Source organism: Xiphias gladius, chromosome 12 (genome assembly GCF_016859285.1).
Source record: "Xiphias gladius isolate SHS-SW01 ecotype Sanya breed wild chromosome 12, ASM1685928v1, whole genome shotgun sequence".
NCBI classification, from domain to species: domain Eukaryota; kingdom Metazoa; phylum Chordata; class Actinopteri; order Istiophoriformes; family Xiphiidae; genus Xiphias; species Xiphias gladius.
Window position 1 is genome coordinate 5,974,930 of NC_053411.1, and position 22,610 is coordinate 5,997,539.

General features: G+C 40.6%; 1 protein-coding gene across 1 annotated transcript in view; it reads left to right on the forward strand.

Moving 5' to 3' along the window:
• The window catches only part of dnah2 (dynein, axonemal, heavy chain 2), a 68,456-nt gene extending 46,106 nt beyond the window's left edge, over positions 1-22,350 (forward strand). Inside the window, exons 59-87 of the mRNA XM_040141392.1 lie at positions 146-285; positions 610-820; positions 1,058-1,174; positions 1,469-1,610; positions 2,055-2,224; positions 2,583-2,699; positions 2,829-2,993; positions 3,200-3,322; positions 3,533-3,681; positions 3,876-3,942; positions 5,733-5,883; positions 6,014-6,162; positions 6,351-6,484; positions 6,769-6,913; positions 7,105-7,304; positions 7,743-7,869; positions 8,249-8,435; positions 8,786-8,934; positions 9,186-9,369; positions 9,666-9,856; positions 10,031-10,222; positions 10,716-10,900; positions 12,035-12,269; positions 14,499-14,650; positions 15,517-15,631; positions 19,311-19,487; positions 20,112-20,186; positions 21,188-21,338; positions 21,591-22,350. Coding sequence (XP_039997326.1) covers positions 146-285; positions 610-820; positions 1,058-1,174; positions 1,469-1,610; positions 2,055-2,224; positions 2,583-2,699; positions 2,829-2,993; positions 3,200-3,322; positions 3,533-3,681; positions 3,876-3,942; positions 5,733-5,883; positions 6,014-6,162; positions 6,351-6,484; positions 6,769-6,913; positions 7,105-7,304; positions 7,743-7,869; positions 8,249-8,435; positions 8,786-8,934; positions 9,186-9,369; positions 9,666-9,856; positions 10,031-10,222; positions 10,716-10,900; positions 12,035-12,269; positions 14,499-14,650; positions 15,517-15,631; positions 19,311-19,487; positions 20,112-20,186; positions 21,188-21,338; positions 21,591-21,745 — 4,455 coding nt within the window. The 3' untranslated portion in view covers positions 21,746-22,350. The remainder of the gene's footprint in view (positions 1-145; positions 286-609; positions 821-1,057; positions 1,175-1,468; positions 1,611-2,054; positions 2,225-2,582; positions 2,700-2,828; positions 2,994-3,199; positions 3,323-3,532; positions 3,682-3,875; positions 3,943-5,732; positions 5,884-6,013; positions 6,163-6,350; positions 6,485-6,768; positions 6,914-7,104; positions 7,305-7,742; positions 7,870-8,248; positions 8,436-8,785; positions 8,935-9,185; positions 9,370-9,665; positions 9,857-10,030; positions 10,223-10,715; positions 10,901-12,034; positions 12,270-14,498; positions 14,651-15,516; positions 15,632-19,310; positions 19,488-20,111; positions 20,187-21,187; positions 21,339-21,590) is intronic.
• Positions 22,351-22,610: the final 260 nt, after the last annotated feature.

The window sequence follows — 22,610 nt, forward strand, 5'->3', positions numbered from 1 at the left end:
GAACTGTAGTAAACCTGGCTCTGACACTTACAGTATAGTGGCTCCATGTCAGTGAGTAAATAATAAATAATTTGACCGCTTAAGTTGCATTCCTCTTGTTTGAACATCAGATCAACATGTTTACATATGCTGCATGAATTTGCAGATCCAGATAAAGGTTGCCAGCATCTTTGTGACCACACACCAGTCAGTAGCACAGGTCTCCCAAAGGATGAAGTTTGAGCTGAGAAGACATAATTATGTGACACCCACCAACTACCTGGAGTTGGTGTCTGGATACAAGAAGTAGGCACCCTCTAACTTTCTCCTTACTCTTGCTCCTCTTTTAGATTTTTAACCATACCATCCTCTAATTCTTCCTTTGTGTTTCTGGGGCCACACAGATGGTTAATAAAGATACACTAAACCAGAACAAGCAGGAGCATAACACTAACCTGTTTAATTCTAGTGTGGAAGTTATTCACTTTACAATTGCTATCTCCTCTGTGGATAAGTGGCTCTGGCGCTCTACTCAATTCTCTAAACACCCTTTCTCTCTTCCAGTCACCTTGTCAATCATCTGATTTTTTTGTGTGTGTTTTTCTTTTTTGTGTGTGCATGTCCATCCAGGCTGTTGGCAGAGAAACGCAGTGAGTTGGGGGGGCAGGTGTGCAAGCTGCGTAACGGCCTCTTCAAAATCAGTGACACCCGGGAGAAGTTGGAAGCCATGTCTGTTGAGCTCGAGGAGGCCAAGAAGCAGGTAGCCGAATTCCAGAAACAGTGTGACGAGTACCTGTCTGTCATTGTGCAGCAGAAGATAGAGGCTGACAAGCAGCAGAAGGTAAGTACAGCAAAAATGTTCACATGCATACAAATTACTAAACAGATTAAAGTAATGGTTTGATTAAGATATTTACATGGTTCACATCCACCTGACTTACCCAATCATCCTATTGGATTAGAAAAAGTTGAAATCAGTTGCTTATGTTTTGAAGATTGTGTGGTAGGTGGCCAATAAGAAGGAGGCACATAACAGTCAGTCATACATTGGTTTATGTTTGTGTGTGTTTGTTTTGAGGCGGTGAGTGCTAACAGTGAGAAAATCGGAGCTGAAGAGTTACAGTGTAAAGCCATGGCTGAGAATGCACAAAGAGACCTGGACGAGGCCCTGCCTGCCCTGGAAGAGGCTATGAAGGTAGATCTCTGTCCTGTTGGCGGTTTTAATCCAGCCAGTCCCTCCGTCTTTTTCTTTTTACTTTATGTGCTCACTTTGTTCATTAATATGTCATGTTGATTCATTTCCTTGATATTTGATGAGTAACGATCCTTGACCTTTCAGTATATTTGACTGGTCTACTACCTCTGCCCTAATGTAAGCACTTAGTCATTTGATTGTGTGAGTTCTGTCTGTCTAAATTTGAATAAAACATGACTCACCTTGCCTTCTTATATCCACACATTCTCTATTTCTTCCACTTTTTGCACATAGGCTCTGGAGTCTCTGAATAAGAAAGACATGACAGAGATCAAGTCATATGGCCGCCCCCCAGCACTGGTGGAGACAGTGATGCAGGCTGTCATGACCCTTCAGGGCAAGGAGCCTACCTGGGCAGAGGCCAAGAGACAGCTGGGTGAGAGACAGCAACAGTACAGAATTTAGGGATGGTTGAAGGGAGTGTTTGTCAAAGAAACAAAGTAACTGAAAAAAATGAATAACTGGGACCTATTTTCCTGGTTCTTTCCATAATGACAGTTGATTGTGATTAAAATTGTCATTAACTTTACTAAAAAGCTCTCAGTTTATAAAGTGCAATCCTCATCAGTACACTGGGGCGTATAGATCACATAAGAGCAGTGCAAAGGAAACTGGTATTTCCCACCTTTTGATCACAAAGCTACAGAGTTCACAAAAAAATAGGTAACACTAAAAAGGTACTGTGATTTTGGGAGAACCCTTTGAGAACGATGATTTCTAGGAAATTATTCAAACTGAGAGCTTCGCATAAGAGGATTTGGGCAAAATAAATTATTTTTATAGTTTTCTGACCTATTTGACCTTGATATGTTTCTGGCAGGTGAGGCCAACTTCATAAAAACGTTAGTTAACTTTGACAAGGATAATATAACGGACCGCGTGTTGAAGAAGATCGGTCAGTACTGCAGACAGGTAGACTTCCACCCAGAGATCATCGGCAAAGTGTCACTGGCTGCAAAGTCCCTCTGCATGTGGGTCAGAGCCATGGAGGTAAGAGGGTGTCACAAGCACACACACATTCTCTCACACATTTGTGCAGATATTAACAGACACCATAAATCCACAAGCGCATTTGTAATAACTCATTTTTTGAATAGTTATTTAATGCATGCAGACTTTGGTGCTAAATTTTTGCAAAGTATACACACTCACACAAATTCACAATGAGCTGTATACATTAGGTGCATTACAGCATAGCATCAGTAGAAAGCATTTTCCAAAAAAAAAGCACAGCAAAGGAGCAATCACAAAACAGTGAATCAAACATCCTCCTATCAGTTAAATGAATATATGAACAGGAAAAGAGGAAGCAAAACTAAATCCATGGATGTGTACACTGTTCCTCCAGGTTTATGGGCGTATCTACAGGGTGGTGGAGCCAAAGCGGGCCCAATTGAACACTGCCATGGCCCAGCTAGCAGAGAAACAGGCTGCACTGGCTGAGGCCCAGAACAAACTACGAGAGGTACGGAGCTCAGTGCATCTAGCAGCAAGCCTGATAGAAGTTTAGACATTAGTTCATGTTAAGTCAAGTTTTTATACTACCTAATATAATTGTGTGTGTGTGTGTGTTTGTGTATGTGTGTTTGAGCAGGTGGCAGAGAAGCTAGATGAGCTGAAAAAGCAGCACGGTGAGAAGCTGGCCATGAAGGAGAGTTTGAGAAAGAAATCCGATGAGATGGAGGTTAAACTGGACCGAGCCGACAAACTGGTGACTGGACTTGCAGGAGAGAGGGTCCGCTGGGAGGAGAGAGTTTCTGTAGGCCACACATACACACACACATACATACACAACAAAAGTAATAACCCCTCTCCTACTCAAGCCTGAAAATTGGTGCTTTGAAGTCAACATCTTTCTCTGGGTTTGTTCAGGGAGGTTTAGCAAAAAACAAATCATACAGTAACTCACACACTTGGACACCTGTACCTATGTAATCTGTATCTGTGTTTATGTTTATGCATCAGGGTCTTGAAGAAAACATGGGATACCTCGTAGGAGACTGTTTGCTAGCAGCGTCTTTCCTGTCCTACATGGGACCCTTCCTTTCCAACTATAGAGATGAGCTGCTTGCCATCTGGATGAAGGAGGTGAGACAGACACAAACGCACCACATAAAAACAAAGCTTGCCATGTACTTGTACTCCCTGTACTGTTACTAGCTAGTCATGAAAGAGAAGTATCCACTTAAAATGTTAAAATGAAACATGTTTTGGTTGTGTTTCCAACACACCCCAAGCTTTACCCCATTCTTTTCTTCTCTTTCTTTCCTTCTTGCTCTCTGTTTGCCCTCTACTCAGGTAAGGGACTTAGAGATCCCATGCACACCAGGTTTCAGTTTTGCACTTTTCCTGTCCAAACCTACAGCAGTGAGGGACTGGAATATTCAGGGCCTGCCCTCTGACGCATTCTCTACTGAGAATGGGGTTATTGTCACCCGTGGAAACCGGTCAGTATATGTAGACCCAATTTGTTATTAAATTGTTTAATAACTTAGAATAGCTGTACTCCAGTAAGAATACTAAATTAAATGCTTTGAGATTTTTTTTTTTTCAGTTTGGATTTGGTTCTGTTCACTGTATGAAAAGTGTTTCACACTATAAATACAAGTTGTCTTGTTTTATTTCTTTCCCTTCTCTCAAGATGGCCACTGATGGTAGACCCTCAAGGCCAAGCTCTGAAGTGGATCAAGAATATGGAGATGAAAAGAGTAAGTCTTGAATGAGCCAATCTTATCCTGAATCTTTTTCAATCTTATACGGTCTTTACTGTTGGAGAGTTCAATGTCTGGAACAATCATGGATATTCATCTGTCTGCATAGGAAACACAGACAGGCAGTGAAATCAAATTTTACAAATGAGTCAATGTAATTACCGTTAATATTATTCAATATTTCACATTTTGTTTTCCATTTATTTCCACTGATCATAAATGAAATGGAAAATTGAAAATATTATAAATTTCTGTCTGAAACAGCAGCACTGGTAAGGTATACTGTACCATTACATTTAAGCTGAGGTAAATTACTACATCAACTTAAAATATTTATATCAATGGTTATCCAGAGGTATCTTGGGAAGTTTTTTAAGCAAAACCTTGGAAACCCTCTGGCAGGATTTTACTCAGCAAATTTATCCAGATGATGCTGTGAACCGACTTCTTGGAAATGGCCCTACGAAACAAATTGAATTCATAAACAATTCATAATTTAACAATCTTTGTTGTCCCGGAGAAAGTTATACACTTTAACGTCAAACCAACTTTTCTGCCTTTCTTCTGATAATCTTTTGCCATATTTTTCCCTTTCTTTGTTTAAAGCTATGTCAACCAGCTTACTTTAGACCTAACACCTTCGTAGAAAAATTGTAGAAAAGGAAGAAAAAGTGACGCTAGACTGTCTGGAGCTGTTATCAACAAAGACAGAAAGCAATGGATTTGGGTAATATATTTCAAGAAGGCTCTGGAGATCTGAGGATATTTAGTTTGACTGGATATCAGATAAAGCATCAGTGGTGGAAAGTCATAGCAGTTTTCCCTAAACTACTATGATAGAACTTCTGTTTTCCCTCCACTGCACCTCCTCTCTCCCCTTTCTTTTTTTGTGGCCAATTCCTTATTAGTGTGTGTCCTATCCAGAAAGCCCACCCCTTTTTGGTTTCTGACCTTTCACTTTCTTTCTCTCTCTTTGCAAGTCTTTGCTCTGCTTTCTTCCCACCAATTGTAGCTGCCTCTTTTCAAAATAGCCAAAGTGTAAGATTTATAGACAATTGGAACATGGCAGTAATAGGGCAGATTGCAAATCCAGTGTTTTTAAGTGGTATTTTTGTATTGATGTTGATTTCCTCTTTAAGCTTTTCTTTGTCTGTCTATCTACCTCTCTTTATCTATCTATAAGTTCTTTATTTTGAAATCATTCTTTTAACACAATAATTTGTTCACTATGGAGATATCTCCTTCTTGCTTGCCTATGAAGATATCCTGTACTCTCACACTGCCCATTACAACTTAAAACAACTTGAAACAGTTTACCACTTTGCCCTGTGATTCATTACATGAGATAAATATCTTACTAATCACTGTGTAACATATAAAAAGTAAGCTGGTCCTCACTAGCAACAATGTCTCCTACTAGAGCTGCCTCAATATATCACTTCTGTTCAAATTTAAAACTACTGTTTATCAGGCCAGATTCCAGAACTGGCCAACTTTAGATTTCCAAGCAAGTCAATACTGAACCCGGGAAGACTGCTTAGCAGTGGTTTGCACAATTTTAAGGGAATGAACTTCAAATGACATTGACGCTTCAAAGTCATATTTAGAGATTTCTGTGATTGTTGGTGATGCTGTTCTCGCTCTGTATCTCTGTTCTATTTCTCTAGCTCTACTCAGGTTTTTCTTGCAAAAGGGATCTTGATATATTGACTACCTGGTTAAATAAAATGTATATACAATAATTGCTCTTTCTGTCCTCCTGCACGTATTTGTGTTAACATGTACAGGGTCTGAAAGTAATAGACTTTCAAATGCCAGACTACCTGCGGGTGCTGGAGAATGCCATCCAGTTTGGGAATCCTGTTTTGCTGCAGAATGTCCAGGAGGAGTTGGATCCATCTCTCAATCCAATTCTCAACAAGTCCCTGACACGGATAGGTCAGACACACATATACACAAATTCACAAATAAAAATAAAAACTGTCAAAGTTTTCTGAAGAAAATCTTCAGCTAAATATCAGGTGTTGCCTGAATCCTTGGGTGTACAATTAAATGTGCTTTTGACCAGGTGGCAGGCTGCTGTTGAAGCTGGGTGATAAGGAGGTGGAGTACAGTCCAGAGTTCCGTTTCTACATAACCACCAAGCTGTCTAACCCCCACTACACACCAGAGATTTCCACAAAGACCATCATAGTCAACTTCGCTGTCAAGGAGCAGGTCTGAGTGTTTGAATGAATATGTGTCTTTTGTATGTTTTGGCTCTAGTTCACTATTGTGCACTTTTCTACCTGTGTGTGTATCCTCATTTTTGTGCACATATAGTTTTAGAGTATGTCATGCTGCCCTAAATTTTCTGTGTATGGGATTTTGTCTGTATGTGTGTGCGTGCGCGTGTGTGAATGCAGGGACTAGAAGCCCAACTACTGGGAATTGTGGTGCGTAAGGAGCGCCCAGAGCTAGAAGAACAGAAGGACTCTTTGGTGATCAGCATTGCTTCTGGCAAGAGAAATTTGCAGGAGCTGGAGGATGAGATCCTCAGGTTGTTTAGCTGACTGTTTTGGACACTGGCCTGTTATGTATTTTTATTCAAATTGTCTTCACAAAGTAGATAAAATGCAGTTTAGGTGAAATATCTATTTTTAATATTAGTAGTAGTATTAATACCAGCTGTAACAGTAATAGTAGAAGTATTTGTTGTAAGCACATTTAGAGTATCAGTTGTAAAGGCCCAAAATAATACAAAATTCTTTTACTAGTATAGTGTTTTGGATTTATCTGTATAGGTTTTTTATGTGGTATTTGCGCATGGGTCTACTCTACCAGGCTTCTGAATGAGGCGTCTGGCTCACTGCTGGACGATGTGCAGCTGGTGAACACCCTGCAGACATCCAAAACGACGGCCACTGAGGTTTCAGAGCAGCTGGAGAGCAGTGAACAGACCGAAATCAAGATCGACTCTGCCAGAGAGGTCGGCCGTTGGGATGGGAGGGTTGGGGGGGGGGGATTGCTGCTTTTCACTGGTTGTTATGACGCATTGCAAACCTAATCCGTACATTTTGTAAACTATAAGAAGCTATATCTGTGGTCGTCCCTGTACATTTGCTTGTCAGTTTGTGACTAGAGTATGTCTATATAGCTTAAAGTACTGTGTCTTAACAGGCCTACCGCCCATGTGCCCAGCGTGCTTCCATTCTCTTCTTCATCCTAAATGACATGGGCCGCATTGACCCAATGTACCAGTTCTCACTGGATGCCTACATTAACCTCTTCAACCTCAGTATAGAAAAGAGCAAGCGCAGCCACAGGCTGGAGGAAAGGATCACCAACCTCAATGACTACCACACATACGCAGTATACAGGTAAGCTAGGATGCAACAAGAGAGGCCCCTTTCATTAATCATTTCTGTTTGCATACAGGTATTTGTGGGGGAATTCCAGTCAGTAAATGTTTTTAATGGACATAGAAAGAAAGATGAGTCTTCTTGTGATGTACAAAAAAGCTGTATAAACTAAAGCTGTAGCAATGTGTTGTGTAAAAGGGCTGTAAACCTTCCAAACATTGACTTAAGTTAAAAAGAGCTTTTCTGCAATTATACTGCATGTAAGGTGTATCACTGAGATTAAAAAATGTACGGTATACTAAACCTTAAAATTTACTGTTGACTGTGCTTGCTAACGAGGTTTATGTCATAAATTACCAGTTCACGTATCAGTTGGAAGTTTCTGATATATCAATCAGAAACATACACTATGTCTGTAGAGTTACCTTAGCTAACTCCGTGTGTTATCCTCCGCAGGTACACATGCCGTGGTCTGTTTGAGGTCCATAAGCTACTCTTCAGCTTCCAGATGTGTGTCAAAATCCTGGAGGTTGCTGGCAAACTCAACATGGATGAGTACAATTTCTTCCTCCGAGGAGGACTCGTAAGAAAACACAGAACAGTCAGACAAACATCTTGTCTTCGCCTTATCTGATTTAGTATAATCCAACTGGATAAATGTTTTATTTTCGAATACACTTAATGTCCAAAAAGACACTCCACTGTGTATTTAAATGTTGAGACAGGTAGAAGTTATGCTTCCCCTCAAAGACAGCCCCTTCAATCACAGTGTGTTTTCCCACACACAACAGGTAATGGGAAATAAGTTTGTTATAACAATATTTCTCCAGCAGTGAATTTCTTAATATCCCTGGAACTGGCCTGATACTGTATAAGTAATTAGTGGGTTGTTTGTTTTCTCTTTTGATAAACTGATGGAAGGATAGTTTGACTACTTATAAACTGATGACTGTATTTTTTAGGTACTTGATAAGGAGGATCAGATGGACAATCCTTGTACCAGTTGGCTGGCAGACTCCAGCTGGGACAATATCACAGAGCTGGATAAGCTGACCAACTTTCACGGCATCATGGCTTCCTTTGAGCAGTACCCCCGAGACTGGAATCATTGGTTCAAGAGTGCTGAGCCAGAGGATGCCACATTACCGGGTCTGTAAATGTAGGGGGAGGTGTTCTCTTTCTTTGGTACTATTTTAGTGAAGGAAATTCTTCCCACTAGGAAAAATAATGTTGAAGCATACTATACTGAGAGAGTGGGTGCGTTGCTGTGTTCACCCGTAGGAATTAGATTTGACAAAGTTAGGCTTTGTATGAATATGGTACCAGGAACAAGAGGCCCTGCTCAGGGCTGTGGAAGTATACTTCTGTCCTAAATTTCTTTCAGCTTTTCCCCTCATTACATCCTTTCTTTCACTTCTTTTTTCCTGACTTATTTCCAAAGTGCATTCCTTCACCTCTGAATTCCCCCAATCTTCTCTTCCCCTCTGTTTTTTTTCTAGGTGATTGGGAGAATAACTGTAATGAGCTCCAGAAGATGTTGGTAGTGCGCTCTCTGCGTCAGGACCGTGTCTCCTTCTGTGTCACCTCCCTCATTGTTAACAACATTGGCTCTCGCTTTGTGGAGCCGCCTGTTCTCGACATGAAGGCTGTGAGTATCAGCACTTGTCCATTTATCGCCTGTTGCCTCTCTGTCTTTAGTTTTAGTTTTGAGGCTTTGAATTTGAATAATGCTTCATACATTTCATTTAAGTGATTCTATTTGATTTTACCTCACTTGAAAACTCAGAAAGCCAATCACAGTGTTAGTATTAGATGTTAAGTGAGTTACACTGTGTTGGCTCATCCATTCTAAGTTTTTTTCTCCTTCTTTGCTGATTCTTCTTTCTGTTGTCTCTCCAGGTTGTGGAGGAATCCACCTGCAGGACTCCTCTGATCTTTGTTCTGTCTCCTGGGGTGGACCCCACCGGGGCCCTGCTGCAGCTGGCTGAGGCCTCTGGTATGAGCAAACACTTCCATGCTATCTCTCTGGGCCAGGGACAGGCCTCCATTGCCAAGAGCATGATCGAAGAGGGCATCAAAAATGGTACAACACCAGTTGCTCCGTCCTCCTTCCTGCTTTTCTGTCTCTGATTTATACTGTTGCTTAGCAGTGTTATTTTTTCTCCCTCAATTTGTTTTTTTTTAGTTTCAAAAGCCACTTGTGCTTGACAAAGTTTGTAAAGTACTTGAATTATGCATTTTTTGAATTTTTGCTTCCTCTTTGGTTCACCACAGAATTACCTAAACACATCTAGAATACATCTAGACTCGACATTAAAAAAAAAAAAACACTAAAGAAGTTATATCATCTTATCTCAAGCCCTCTTTTACTCTGACCAGGTCACTGGGTATTCCTTGCCAACTGCCACCTCTCTCTCTCATGGATGCCTGACCTGGACAAGCTGGTGGAGCAGCTTCAAGTGCAGAAGCCCCACTCAAACTTCAGACTCTGGCTCAGCTCTTCGCCACACCCAGAATTTCCAATTACCATCCTGCAGGCTGGCATCAAGATGACAGCTGAACCACCAAAGGTGCATGTGTTCCATACTTGAGATATCTACTATACAGGCATATATACATAACAACAAATCTACACAGGAGTTCTTTGTATAATGAGTTTTATTTTCCTATATGTATTTTACAGTAAGATATACATTCTACATGTAACACCCTCCCTAGTGTTAACACTGCTCACTCCTCCTCAGGGTGTGAAAGCCAACATGAAGCGTCTGTACCAGCTGGTGACAGAGGCTCAGTTCAGTCGCTGCTCAAGACCTGTCTTCTACCGGAAACTGCTCTTCTCCCTCTGCTTTTTTCACAGCATCCTGCTGGAAAGGAAAAAGTTTCTACAGCTGGGCTGGAACGTTGTTTATGGCTTCAACGATTCTGACTTTGAGGTCAGGGCATCATCTCATACTGAAGGAAACAGTGACAGATATTGAAAAGAACAGAAAAAAAACAGAAAGACCAGTCTATTGTTCCATCTATTGAAGGTGCTGGTAATGAAAACTAGTGAATGATGCAGTGAATATGATCGTGATGTGGTTGTGATTATGGTGGTGGTGATTGAGTGGAATTTATGCATGGCCGACGTTTTACTTCTTAGTAATCCGCTCTAAACCACAAATATAGGCTTAAGTCAAGCAGAAAGGCCATTTTATACCCTGTCAGAGTAAAGGCCGATTAGACTAATGGATAATGACAATCTAGTTCGAGTGCATGAGACTGAACTGTGCTTATGGTCTTTGTTAAGATGTCTGTCTCTCCATTCTATCTCAACTGTTTCTGTCTACTCTCTGCAGAAGAACCATTTCACTTGCTCCCGGTGTGTTGTGTTGTCTTGCATTTCAAGGTCAGTCCATTAAAATAATGAAATTCATGCACCCCTAGGTGAGTGAGAATCTGCTGAGTCTGTACCTGGATGAGTATGAGGAGATTCCCTGGGATGCACTGAAGTACCTCATTGCTGGGGTCAGCTATGGAGGTCACGTCACAGATGACTGGGACAGACGTCTTCTAACCACATACATCAATGACTACTTCTGTGATGCTGCTATCAACCAGCCTTTCTTCAAGTAAGAAACTGCAATACACACACAGATTTATTTTTGCCACATCTTATTTTACGAGAATACATACCGGTATAGGCACTTTAAATTCAAATGTAAGCTGCTAATAATTTATTACAAACATAGGCATTGCAGATGCTCACATACTAAGACATTTAGATATTTTAGTCTTCAAATGGGTACTGTCGCACTGTAAAAGCTCTTTCCCCAGTGGAAGCAAATTGTAGCTGTTCAAAGGTGGCAGAGGCCCCTTCAACTCCCTATTACAGCTCCTGGGTTGTAATAGGTTGCAGAGTGCCAGCACTACCGAGTGGACAATCAGATTATTACAACCTATGAAATGCAGACACATTGTGGCACTTGATGAACGCAAGAGCCCTTAGTCGCCAGCTTTTTTTCTTCGTTTTATTTCTTGCATAAATGTCGTATCCACTCCTTTTATTTCTAATCAACCACTTTTTAAAAAAGCATTTAATGCATCAGCTCAAATTAACACGGACCATACAAAGAGTACTGTACATGAATGTATATTTAAAGACTAAGCTTTCTAGCACTGCATTCGGGCAGAGTGAATTAGAGGATGGATGTTTGCGGATGTGCTGAGGGGCAGTGAGTATCCTGCAGTACAATGAAAACACCACTTCCTGTATCTTCCCCCAGTAGAACATTTATTTACATATCTTCAATGCATTAAAACTTGAGTATATTTTTGTTATTTATATTGTAGGGGTTGTGTATCACTGCACTTGAATTATTACACAGAATTACATTAGATGTGATGAAAATAATACAGGGAAATTGGGTCATGGGTCATTACATTGGCAGGAAATAATATTCAGAAAAGAACATCTCGGTACTGAAACAAATGAAGTGAAGATCCAACATCTTGGTTTACAGCATTACAGGTTTGATGCTAAAAGTATATGCTATTTATAGCAATAGCTACACAGATGTGAGAATGCACCGTTTGTTCAGAAATGAGTTCAAATAAAATGAGCTCATGTCTACTGTCAACTATTAATTTTGTTACATTATAATCCAGAACATGCAGATGACTTTTTTTCCATTACTGTACTTTTGTTTATAAATACCATCTTATATCACTGACTTTGTACTCCATCACCCTCCTTTCTCTGTCAGGTTGTCCTCCTTAACCTCCTACTACATCCCCCGTGATGGTCCCAAGTCCTCATACAAAGAACATATCAGCATGCTGCCAGCCATAGAGCACCCTGAGGTGTTTGGACAGCACCCTAATGCTGACATTGCTAGTCAGATTGCTGAGACCAGAACGCTGTTTGACACCCTGCTCTCCCTGCAGCCCCAGGCCACCAGCCCCACTACTGCAGGGGCTAGGCCGAGTAGGGAAGATAAGGTGAGGGAAGCAAGGTGGGAGAAGGGGAGGGCAGAGATGACTAGTTGAGTATGATAGACTGGCATAAGATGAGATCATCAATTTTATATCTACACCCTAGCTGAGCAGTATACTGGCCATACAGTAAGTATCATCTCTGTTATAAAGTATGCATAGAGATTAATTTAAGAATCTCCATGTCAGTAGAGTTCTAACTTCCTGTCCTCTTTAAATCCAATTATCCTTACTCTCTGTGGCATTAAATTTGAGGTCACAGTTAGTGCTGTATTGGGAGCATATGAGCACAACTGTTGAAGATCAGCACTTTGTGAAGAAACTATAACTAAATCATCTGCATACAAATACAAATGATTATGAAATTATCAAAAATGTCACCTTTTTTACAAGCATTTAACTGCCCAAGACATATATTGTATACAATTTGAACAAGAATGGATAAGCTGTTATATTCCAGCCTGTAGCTCAGCCCCATCTGCCTGCATGATCTGGAAGGCATACCAGTAAACTGAGTATATATTTAGATAATTCTCTAACGTTCATTTTTTAAGAAAGTTTTTCATGGTTGATTTGATTTATAGCCCGATAGGCATAAAAAAAAGCCAACCTGTCTTGTCAGAATTCTCTCAGTCACCTTGGAAAGGGCTATAAATCTTTAGTCATCACAATACAACAAAGAAATAACAACACCAAGATAAGGGTCAGGTTGAGTGACATGAACTAGAAAGCCAGTAAAACAAGCCCCAGGAAGAAACTTAAGTTTCTACTCGCATATTATAGATGTTTGGAAATGATGTGATCCGTTCTTCATACCTGATTGTCTTCTAGGTTACTTAAGGCTTACAGCAGTTCATCAGACCTCATCATCACGCCTTCAGTTAAATCAGCAACAGTAAAAACTACTGTCTCACAATAAAGTGAAGTTCAGCCAAATATTAATTCCTGTCAGGTTTAATATGCAACTATACCCCGGTTGCTCTACAACTACAAGGTGGCTTGTTTTATTACTTACAGTCTGCCTGACACTGTTTTCATCCTTTAGATTAGTTCCTACGGCATTTGTGGTTGTTTTCATCATGTTCACCAATCCGGGTAGTAAGAGTATATTTATTTTCAGTCAAGTTCAGCTGCTGCATAGCAGAGGAGTCTTTGGCCCGGCACATGGACGAATTTTCTCTCTGGCCAAAGTTCCATATTAGAGCTGGGTGTTACGCCTAAAATCCTGTATCGCAGTATAATTTTATGTCACAATATAAATGTTGTGATATAGTAAATTTTCCAGAAAATCAATTAAAAATTGTTTATGTTTATACACTCTGAGATATTAGCGCAATAGCTACTCAGGACCTTCACAGTTGGAGCTGTAAAAGACTCTCTTCAAGAAGCCAATGTCCATATTTGACAGATTTTTCCCACACATCCATGTGGTTACATCGCACTGGCAGTGTCAGCAGTGTAATAAGATACAGATCTAGGAATCTGTGCTTCTTTATCGAGAACACTGAATTATAAAGTTTGAGTAAAGGTCAGTAAACTTCAGAACTGAATCTTTTTTGTTGCTACTAGGATTTCATCCTGACTTTTTGTCTGAAATTGATTTAACAAGTGTTCTGTTAGTCCAAGACAAAGAACACAGTTTTATATACCACAAAATTCAAACTCTCTCAACAGAACTACCACATGCTGATCCCACTCAGGTGCCATTTTAAAATATTTCTTATCACCTGTTGTTGAAATGTTTTGCATTCAGGTTTAGATACAGTATGTCTTTGATCCTACGGCCACTGAGGTCAAGCCAGAATTGACCGATTTGTTTTGGAAGATAAGGGAACGAAGCCATCTGCCAATTCTGTGTTCTCGATTGAAACACACTGGCTGTTGTTTAACAATGGCATTCGTTTCTCTGCGTGCTTTGAATGTGCTTTACATGTTATGGTAGAATAATAGTGCCAACCAATAGGTGTAAGTCTAACTGATAATGACTGTCTGCAATATACTGTCATCATCCAGCTCCTTTTTAGTGTTTCTTGTGGTTTTTGGGGTATGTTAGAGTATGTTTGTGTGTTTTGGAAAGAATTTCTATCAAGAGCCTTAGTCTGAGCTATTGTAAGTCCTCCAATTTTATGCAGCTCCATGATCTGACTGTCTCTGCAGTTTCTTCACTGCAAATAAATCTGTGAGTTGCCTTTGTATCCCATCTGCTTCTATACAACAATTCATCTGTACTTCCAGGTATTAGAGCTGTTGGCAGACGTTCGTGGGAAAATTCCAGCATTGATTGACTATGAGGGCACCAGATCCCTCCTCCAGGACAACCCTTCACCTCTTAATGTGGTCCTCCTACAAGAGATCCAGAGATACAACTCTCTGCTGGACACCATCATGTATGAACTCTGCGTGCGTGCCTGTTTGTGCATGTGCCTGCATGAGTGTGTATGTGTGTGTGTTTGTGTGTGCTTGAGTTTGTCGAACACACTGTACCTCTCTGAGTATGACTGAAGTTTGAAATGGGGATAGGGATGTGTGTGTCAAATGCCATGAATAAGAGTGGTGCCAGTATCAAAGAACGAGGGCTGTAATTACCAGAAGACTGATGGGTGGTTTACACAGATAAACGTACTGTATACAAAATGAATAAATGGGGAATAATGTGGGATAGAGGGAGGAACACACATCTGCGTAGACTAACATTTAGCAGAGTGGTGGCAGATCACTTGAGGGTGGTTGTTAACATGAATATCTCCCTTTATTTCAAAAACATCAATCAAAACATTATTTGCAATTTATCAGCAGTCAATATTTAGCAATTACACACTTAGTCAGGTTTATGCTTACATAATCACTTTCTTTTTTCTTTCTTTCTTCAAGTGTTCAGCACGCTGTGTACCAGTTTAAATAGAGACAAATAAAGATAACAAAGCAGTAATTCTCAAGGGAAACCTGCTACATGACGAGGCACTAGCATCAAAGATGCAAATCAGACGCAAGCCGTGCAACATCAGGGAGTGGCGAAAAGTCTAACTCTATACAAAAGTCCTGGCTACCGCAAGTCAGGCAAATTGATAGTGTTGGGTTGGATCCCGCATAAAATGAATATGCTACAGAGAACAATTACCCAGCCTGCTTTTTTGTATTTCTATGTCTGAGTGCAGGGTATTTCCAGTAGATCCAGACTAGGAAGTAGCGACTACTAAACACCTACAATAAATTAACAGATTTGTTATTGCAACTGTGTATGTTTGTGTCTTAGTTTGTCCCTGATGGAGTTGGAGAAAGGAATCAAAGGCTTAGTAGTAATGTCATCCAGCTTGGAGGAGACCTTCCACTGCATCTATGACGCCCGTGTACCAACACTATGGGAGAAGGTGCCAGACACACACACACACACACGCACACAGATCCCCCACAATGACCCATACAGTCTTCTTAAATTATCCTCCAGCACAAGTTCTTCTAAGCCAACGGACAATAAATTATCACAAATATGCTTCATTGTCTCCATTTATTCTGAGGTTATCTTTTCTCTGCTGGCATTCTCAAATTATCACTTCTTATAATGTATATATGATGCACATACACCTACTGTAGGTGTGATGCACATTCTCATACTACATGTGTGATGCACAGGTGGTATGAGAGGTGAGACCTCCTGAAGTGAGAAGTGAGGCTGCACCTGCTACTTTTCTTTTGTCTTACTTCATATAATGTGAAGACAGACTGGAATGAAGGAGTGCTGCTAGGATCCATAATAGTGAGATCAGCTTTGTCTTTGGAAAATTGAGTGCACTTAAATAATACAAGACAAAAAAGACTACGCTGTGTCAGGATTAAAATTTTAAAAAGAATGCTTTGAAAAAGGTAGCAAAGCGTGACAACATCCAAGGTAAAGAGTGGCACAATTATAGCCTTTATTGGTTTGGCTGTACTGTACTGTATAATCAAGTATTGACCAAGCATTTCTATTTGAGGGTCATAGATCATGTTTCAATACAGACAGACTGCTATGTTTATTTTTCCATTACTTATTCTGACTTCATTTCCATCTAAGCCTTTCTCTCTACAACAAGTATGACAGATTTCTATGGTGTGCTGCCCTTTAACACTGATCATTGAGATTTCCACTCAGGAGTTTGCCCATTGATCTTTGTAATTGTGATCTGATCAACACTAATGTATTCTGCTCTCTTCAGCCAGTCCAACAGCTGCAGGCCTGTCTCTGTACTGACTCACTGGTCTGTTATTAAAGGTGTATTTATCCATCACTCTGCCTGGCTGCACAGACACACACTTATTGTTCTCCTCTGTCCAACCACAGACGCACACACACGGTGATGGGGCTCTGGCAGCGTTCCAGGTGTAATTCTGTCCGAATACTCCATTCTGGCTTCATTATCGCTGGACCTCTCTTTACAGTGGGGAGAGAACACAGGGTGCTGTCAGCTTGGGTCAAGGGGCTAGGAAAGATTCTGGCTACTGTTCAAGTGTGCGTGTATGTGTATGTGTATGTGTATGTGTATGTGTATGTGTGTGCGCGAGCGTGTGTGTGTGTCTGTTCACTGAGCAGGAGTCATTTAGGGCATTTCGTGTTTATCTTCAAGTGCTTGTTTCTGTCCTCAGTATGGGCTGTGCATGAAAGCATGTAGCATATGCGTGTGTCTGCGTGTGTGTTTGTGCAGATGCATGTATTTGTGAGTAGCTGTTCATCAGGTGGAGCATACCTTGGCCCTCGGTGGCTGTACAAAGCCTGCGTCTGTGGACTAATTGCAGTGTAATAAGCAAAGTAAACCTTCCTGCTCCACTTTCCTAAAAAGACCCTGAGCTCATTGTGTTTTAGCCAGAGGCTTATTCCTGCTGGATGTACTGTATTGGTGTGTGTGTGTGTGTGTGTGTGTGTGTGTGTTTGTGTGTTTGTGCGTGTGTGTTGATCTATTTCCTTTTACAGGAGTATTGGACAGCTATTAGGGCTTCTGCCTCCAACTGAGCTTCTTTCTTCTACTGACTACTTGTAAACTAGACAACTCTCTTTCTCTCTTTTTCTTTCTATTTCTGGTTGTCATCCATCTCTCTGTCTTTTCTCATTCACTTATGTTTCTCTTTTTGTGTATTTTGATACTCATTCTCATCATTCTTGTTCCTTGTACATCTCCCATCTACTGTTCCATCCATTCTCTCTCTCTTTCTCTCTATCTCTTCATGCCTCATCTGGTCCAAGCGGCAATAACAGCCCCTCATAGACTCTCTGTCCTCCTTATTTATCCCTCCATCCCTGCATCCCTCTCTTCTCCGCCCCTCCTTGGCATGGCAGCCTGTCATTAGTTCTGAGCTCACAGACTCATGGCATTAATTTTGGCCTGCCTGCCGCTCTGTCTCCAGCCATTTTGTATCTGGTTTCTTCACATGGGTCTGCTGTCTGTGTCAGTGTTTAGGGGCTGTGTAGCATTTGTGTATGTAAAAGATTCAGAAGAGATGTGCATATCCGTTATGCAAGTGTATACAGGGTATGCACATGTCAGTGTATACAGAGATATGGCATATGGCTCTGTTTAAAATGCATTCCTTCTTGGGTGGCAAAATGCAAAAACGCTTTCATCCCCCCAGTCCACTAAGTATGTATTTGTGCGTTAATGTTTGTGCCCACATGCAATGAATGGTTGGTGTGTTGTGTATATTAGTCAGACAACATAAATGAAAAATTAAATTTTATGTCAATAAAAGATATTGTAATATGTTGGTAGCTCTCTAGGCCCCCAGCCCAGGCTGTGCATCCTTTTAGTTTTTCTCTGCATATGAGAGTAGTGAGTTGCGAAAAGTAATTCAAAGCAAGACGCTCTGTCAGCCTGCCAGATCTGCAGAGGCAAGCATTCCAGGGACCTGAGGCCCAAACCGCAAAGGTCCACTCACTTAAGCCGTCAGCCTAGAAGACTCTGCCTAATGTTCTGCTGTGGATCAGCACAGAGGGGGTCAAAAGTTCAGACAAAAAGCTAAATACCAGACGGTAAAGTCTTGAAGAAAGCTATCAGTAGGATCTTAACATCAGTGGGGGCAGGTGCCAGTGCAAAGATGCATCAATGGCAGTGACATAAACTGATTTTTCTCTTTTAAATAGGCTATAGCAGCCTCATTTTGAAGTTTGAATTCATCATTTTTTAAAATGCATGGGTATGCTGATAACCAGCAATTTATATGGGATGAAAGCAAGACACAAATAATCAAATAAAAATGATAAACTCTGTGTTGATCTAAATTGATCAATATTCTTAAGGCGGAATAAAAGAAAGTGGAATCTAAGACTTCCCCTACAAAAGTTTGGTCTTTTTCTCTGTGACAGAGGACCAATATAGACCTGCTGGCAGATTTATGGCAGCTTGAAGATTGGTGAATTGTTTCATAGAGGATCTTCTATTTCACTCTGTTTAGATTTATGAACTGTGGGACTGTCAGTATAATTGCAGTTTTGGATGAGGACATTTGTGAATCACTTACCTGACTGACAGAAAATGTGTTAGTCATTTTGAGACTGGCCTCTCATGATTTTTGATGTATTATAGACTAATGTTAATTGATTACTTGAAAGTGAATTAAGTGAATTAACTAATAATTACCTACAGCCAGCTAAAAGTTTTGTCAAACTTGATCATCTGTAGTGTCTTTTACCTTTGTGTATTGGATAATAAAATAAGATGACATTTGTACCATTAACTGTTACATATCCTCCCTCAGAATCATGAATGTGATATGGTAGATCTTCAAATCATGTTTGCTCCTTAAGGGATATCAAATTAACCAGCGGAAGCAAAAGTTGTCATATTACAATTTTAACATTACTATGTTCACACCGTGTGAAATTTCACACAATTCCTCCACACCAATTCTGCATCCCTTTACTTGTGTTGGTAGGACTTACAGGCCATCAGCACTCCGTGCTACTGCATTGTACTGAACTTTTTCCCATTATGTGTGGCTGCCAACAGCTGGAAGCATGAAATGACTGTAGATTTGCCTTGTCTCTCTGGCTGTCCCTCTCTTACTCTCCGTGTCCACTAGGCATACCCCTCACTGAAGCCCCTGGCAGCATGGACCAGGGATCTTTGCCAGCGAGTCGATCTGTTTGCACGCTGGGCAGAGACGGCCCAGCCCCCTAACTTGTTCTGGCTCTCCGGCTTCACCTTTCCCAACGGTTTCCTCACAGCTGTACTGCAGTCCTCTGCTCGACAGCATAACGTGAGATTTCACACAACCACATTCAAATAGGCAGAAAGACAGTTATGTAGTGAAACACTACACTAGGATACACTACTTGTTTTGTCTTGCTTGTGATTGATGGCCAAATATTTGTGAATTTATCCAGTAGGTTTTTGAAAGGGTTAACCCAGTTAACTATGTGATTCTACAACCGGAGATTAAAACGGTTACAATTCAGTTTTCAATTTTTGTCAGTTAATGTATGTCCTGTTTAATCTTCACAGCACATATAATACACAATAGAAAACACTTGATGCAGACAGTCATTTTCAGACATACACTGAAGGCACTCCCAGTGCTGGCAAATGCAACCTGCTGAACACTCTTCTCCCTGTCTCTTTTGAGTCCATACATTAATCTCAGCTTCTCAGCATCTCACAGCCAACAGCTACCACATTTAATGTTCTACGTTAAGAAGCGTGAGTAACTTATCTACAGATATGTATTCATACCTGTCAGTTGTACTGTTTATCTGAAAAAAAAATCTGATATGGCTCTACTGCAATGACAAGGAAATGGAAATGTCCTTGTTTGACTTTGGACCAGTGATAGTAGCAATATCTTGTCCATCCGACAGTTAACACTGTGAAACTGTTCCTGCAGATATCAGTGGACACGCTGTCCTGGGAGTTTATAGTATCCACTGTAGATGACAGCAACCTCCTTTACCCTCCCAAGGTGATTCTCTGTACATACATTTCTGTTTCCATAAAGATTTCCATAAACCTGCCATCAGACCAATTTTTCTGAACCTTTTCATCTTTCGGCTGTCATTGCCACTTTCCATCACATTTTTCATTGCTACTCAAACACTGACACTGTGGCTTTTCCTGAATAACTTTTCACTTGCATCAGCACATCATTTTGTGCCTCTCTCTTCTCATTCCACAAAAGCACTCTCACATTTTATTTTATTTTTTTACAGAGAAGTTTTACATTTCAAATTTTGACAGTGGGGTAAAATGTTTTCATTTGTCTTGTTGCTCCCTCTTCAGAATTTCTGTCATTGTAACTCTTGATTTCTCACTTCACTCACTCACTTTATCTTATTTTATTCTTCTCTGTATCAACTCCTCTGTGCCTCCCCTATTATTTCCCACCTTTACGTCCATTTTACCTCCCTGTGCTATTCCAAAACCAATGCACACTACCAGCCCTTCCTGGGTTTTCTGCTCCTTCCCCCTTGCTTCTTTTTAGCTCTATGACTTTATTTCCTTCTGTCCAAACTTACCTTTCCTTTCTTGCCTCTCTTCTATGCATTTCTTCTCCTTCCCTCCCTCTTTCTTCTTATGCCCCCCCAACCCCTCTTCTCCCCACCATCTTTCCCTTTGACAGTTTTTGCCCTTTCTCTTCCCTTTCTCTCCCTCATGAACTACTTCTTCCAATTCTCCTTTCTCTTCTGTGCTGCTACTGTTTTCCTCTCCCCTTTCCTTCCTTTTACCCTTTCCTCTGTCTTCCTCTTTGCCTCTTCCATTTCCTCCCTCCTTCTTTTCTCCTGCAGCCCTCCCCTTTCCCTTTTTTTCACCCCTCCCTCTTCTTTTCTCTCAGTTGCATTACTTAATTGGCATGGCTGTTTGTCATAAACATTTTTTCAAAGCTGTAGGCAAAATGTCACCTCCAAACAAGTGTTTATATCCTTTGCCCCTTCCCCCCTTCACTTGTTTCTCTGTTTCTTCCAGGATGGCGTATTTGTCCGAGGTTTGTACCTGGAGGGGGCTGGCTGGGACAAAAAGAACTCCTGTCTGGTGGAAGCTGAACCCATGCAGATGGTCTGTCCCATCCCCACTATCCACTTTAAACCTGTGGAAAACCGCAAGAAGATGGGCAAGGGTGAGTTACTTGGGACTTTTTGTCATGAATTTCCTGACTACATTCTGCTGACTGTCTTTCCATTTTCCTCTCCTCATTTTTTACATTTTCTCTTGTTTTTTTTAATTTTATTTTATTTTAAATTATTTATTTTTGGTTTATTGTTTTCTCCATCTGTCTGTATGTAGTTTCTGGGGTCATCCCCTATGTTTTCACTATCTCAACTCTGTTCCTCTGTCTCTTGTGTGTGTGTGTGTGTGTGTGTGTGTGTAGGTATGTACCTGTGTCCGTGTTATTACTTCCCAGTGCGTTCGGGCTCAGCAGGCCGAGCATCTTTTGTGGTCGGTGTAGAGCTCAAATCTGGAGCTGTGACCCCAGATTACTGGATCAAGAGAGGGACTGCTCTCCTCATGAGCCTGGACAACTAAAGGCCTTAACACATACACACTCACATCACTAAAATTTGATGTTATCCTTATTTCTAATGTTCAAGTTGTAAAGGCTACAAGGGTACAATTGACAGCAAATGTATTACATTCTGTAGAGCTGGTTTGCACACCTGGGTTTTAGCAATAAATGGTCTGAGTCATTCTTTGACACTTTAAAGTTGGTCTGACACAATTCTGGTAAGTTCTTTTTCTCTTCTCTTTCCTTCTTGTTTCTGTTCTCTGCTGTCAGCTGACCGATTATTCACTCCTCTCCACAGACCTGCATCAGTCTTTCCATGTTGACCTTCTTTTATCCTGCTCAACCAGACTGGGAATAGTTACCTACTGTGAAGTGTTGTGTTTTACTGGAAACTTGTTTCTTTGTAACATGTGGATCAAGTGACTGCCTGGTCATGTAAGTGTCTGTTGTGCTCATTGAATTCCTTGGTAATCTGATGAGCTTTTATGCAATATTTCTTAACATAACAGAATCTACAAAGCACCTGTGTGTAGACAGCCCAGGGCTATAAAAAATAAAATATGTGCTAAATATGTGCTAAATAACATTATTGGAAATGATCCCTTCAGTTTTGGAATGTGCTGAATTTCCAGATATTTCCTTCATTTTTATGAAACCCATAATAAATCACTTCCTGAATTTGTGCACTCATAGACCAAACAGTCATGGAAACCCAAATCAGTTGAAATTAACAGTTAAAAGTATGTAACTGGTAGTTTTAAAAACCAAAGAATAATATTTACGTTTTTGCAAATTGGATTTTGTTACTTGGCTTAGCACACTCAGATACACTAATTTTCACACAGTAAGAACACACATGCAGGCACATGTGCATGCAAACAATAC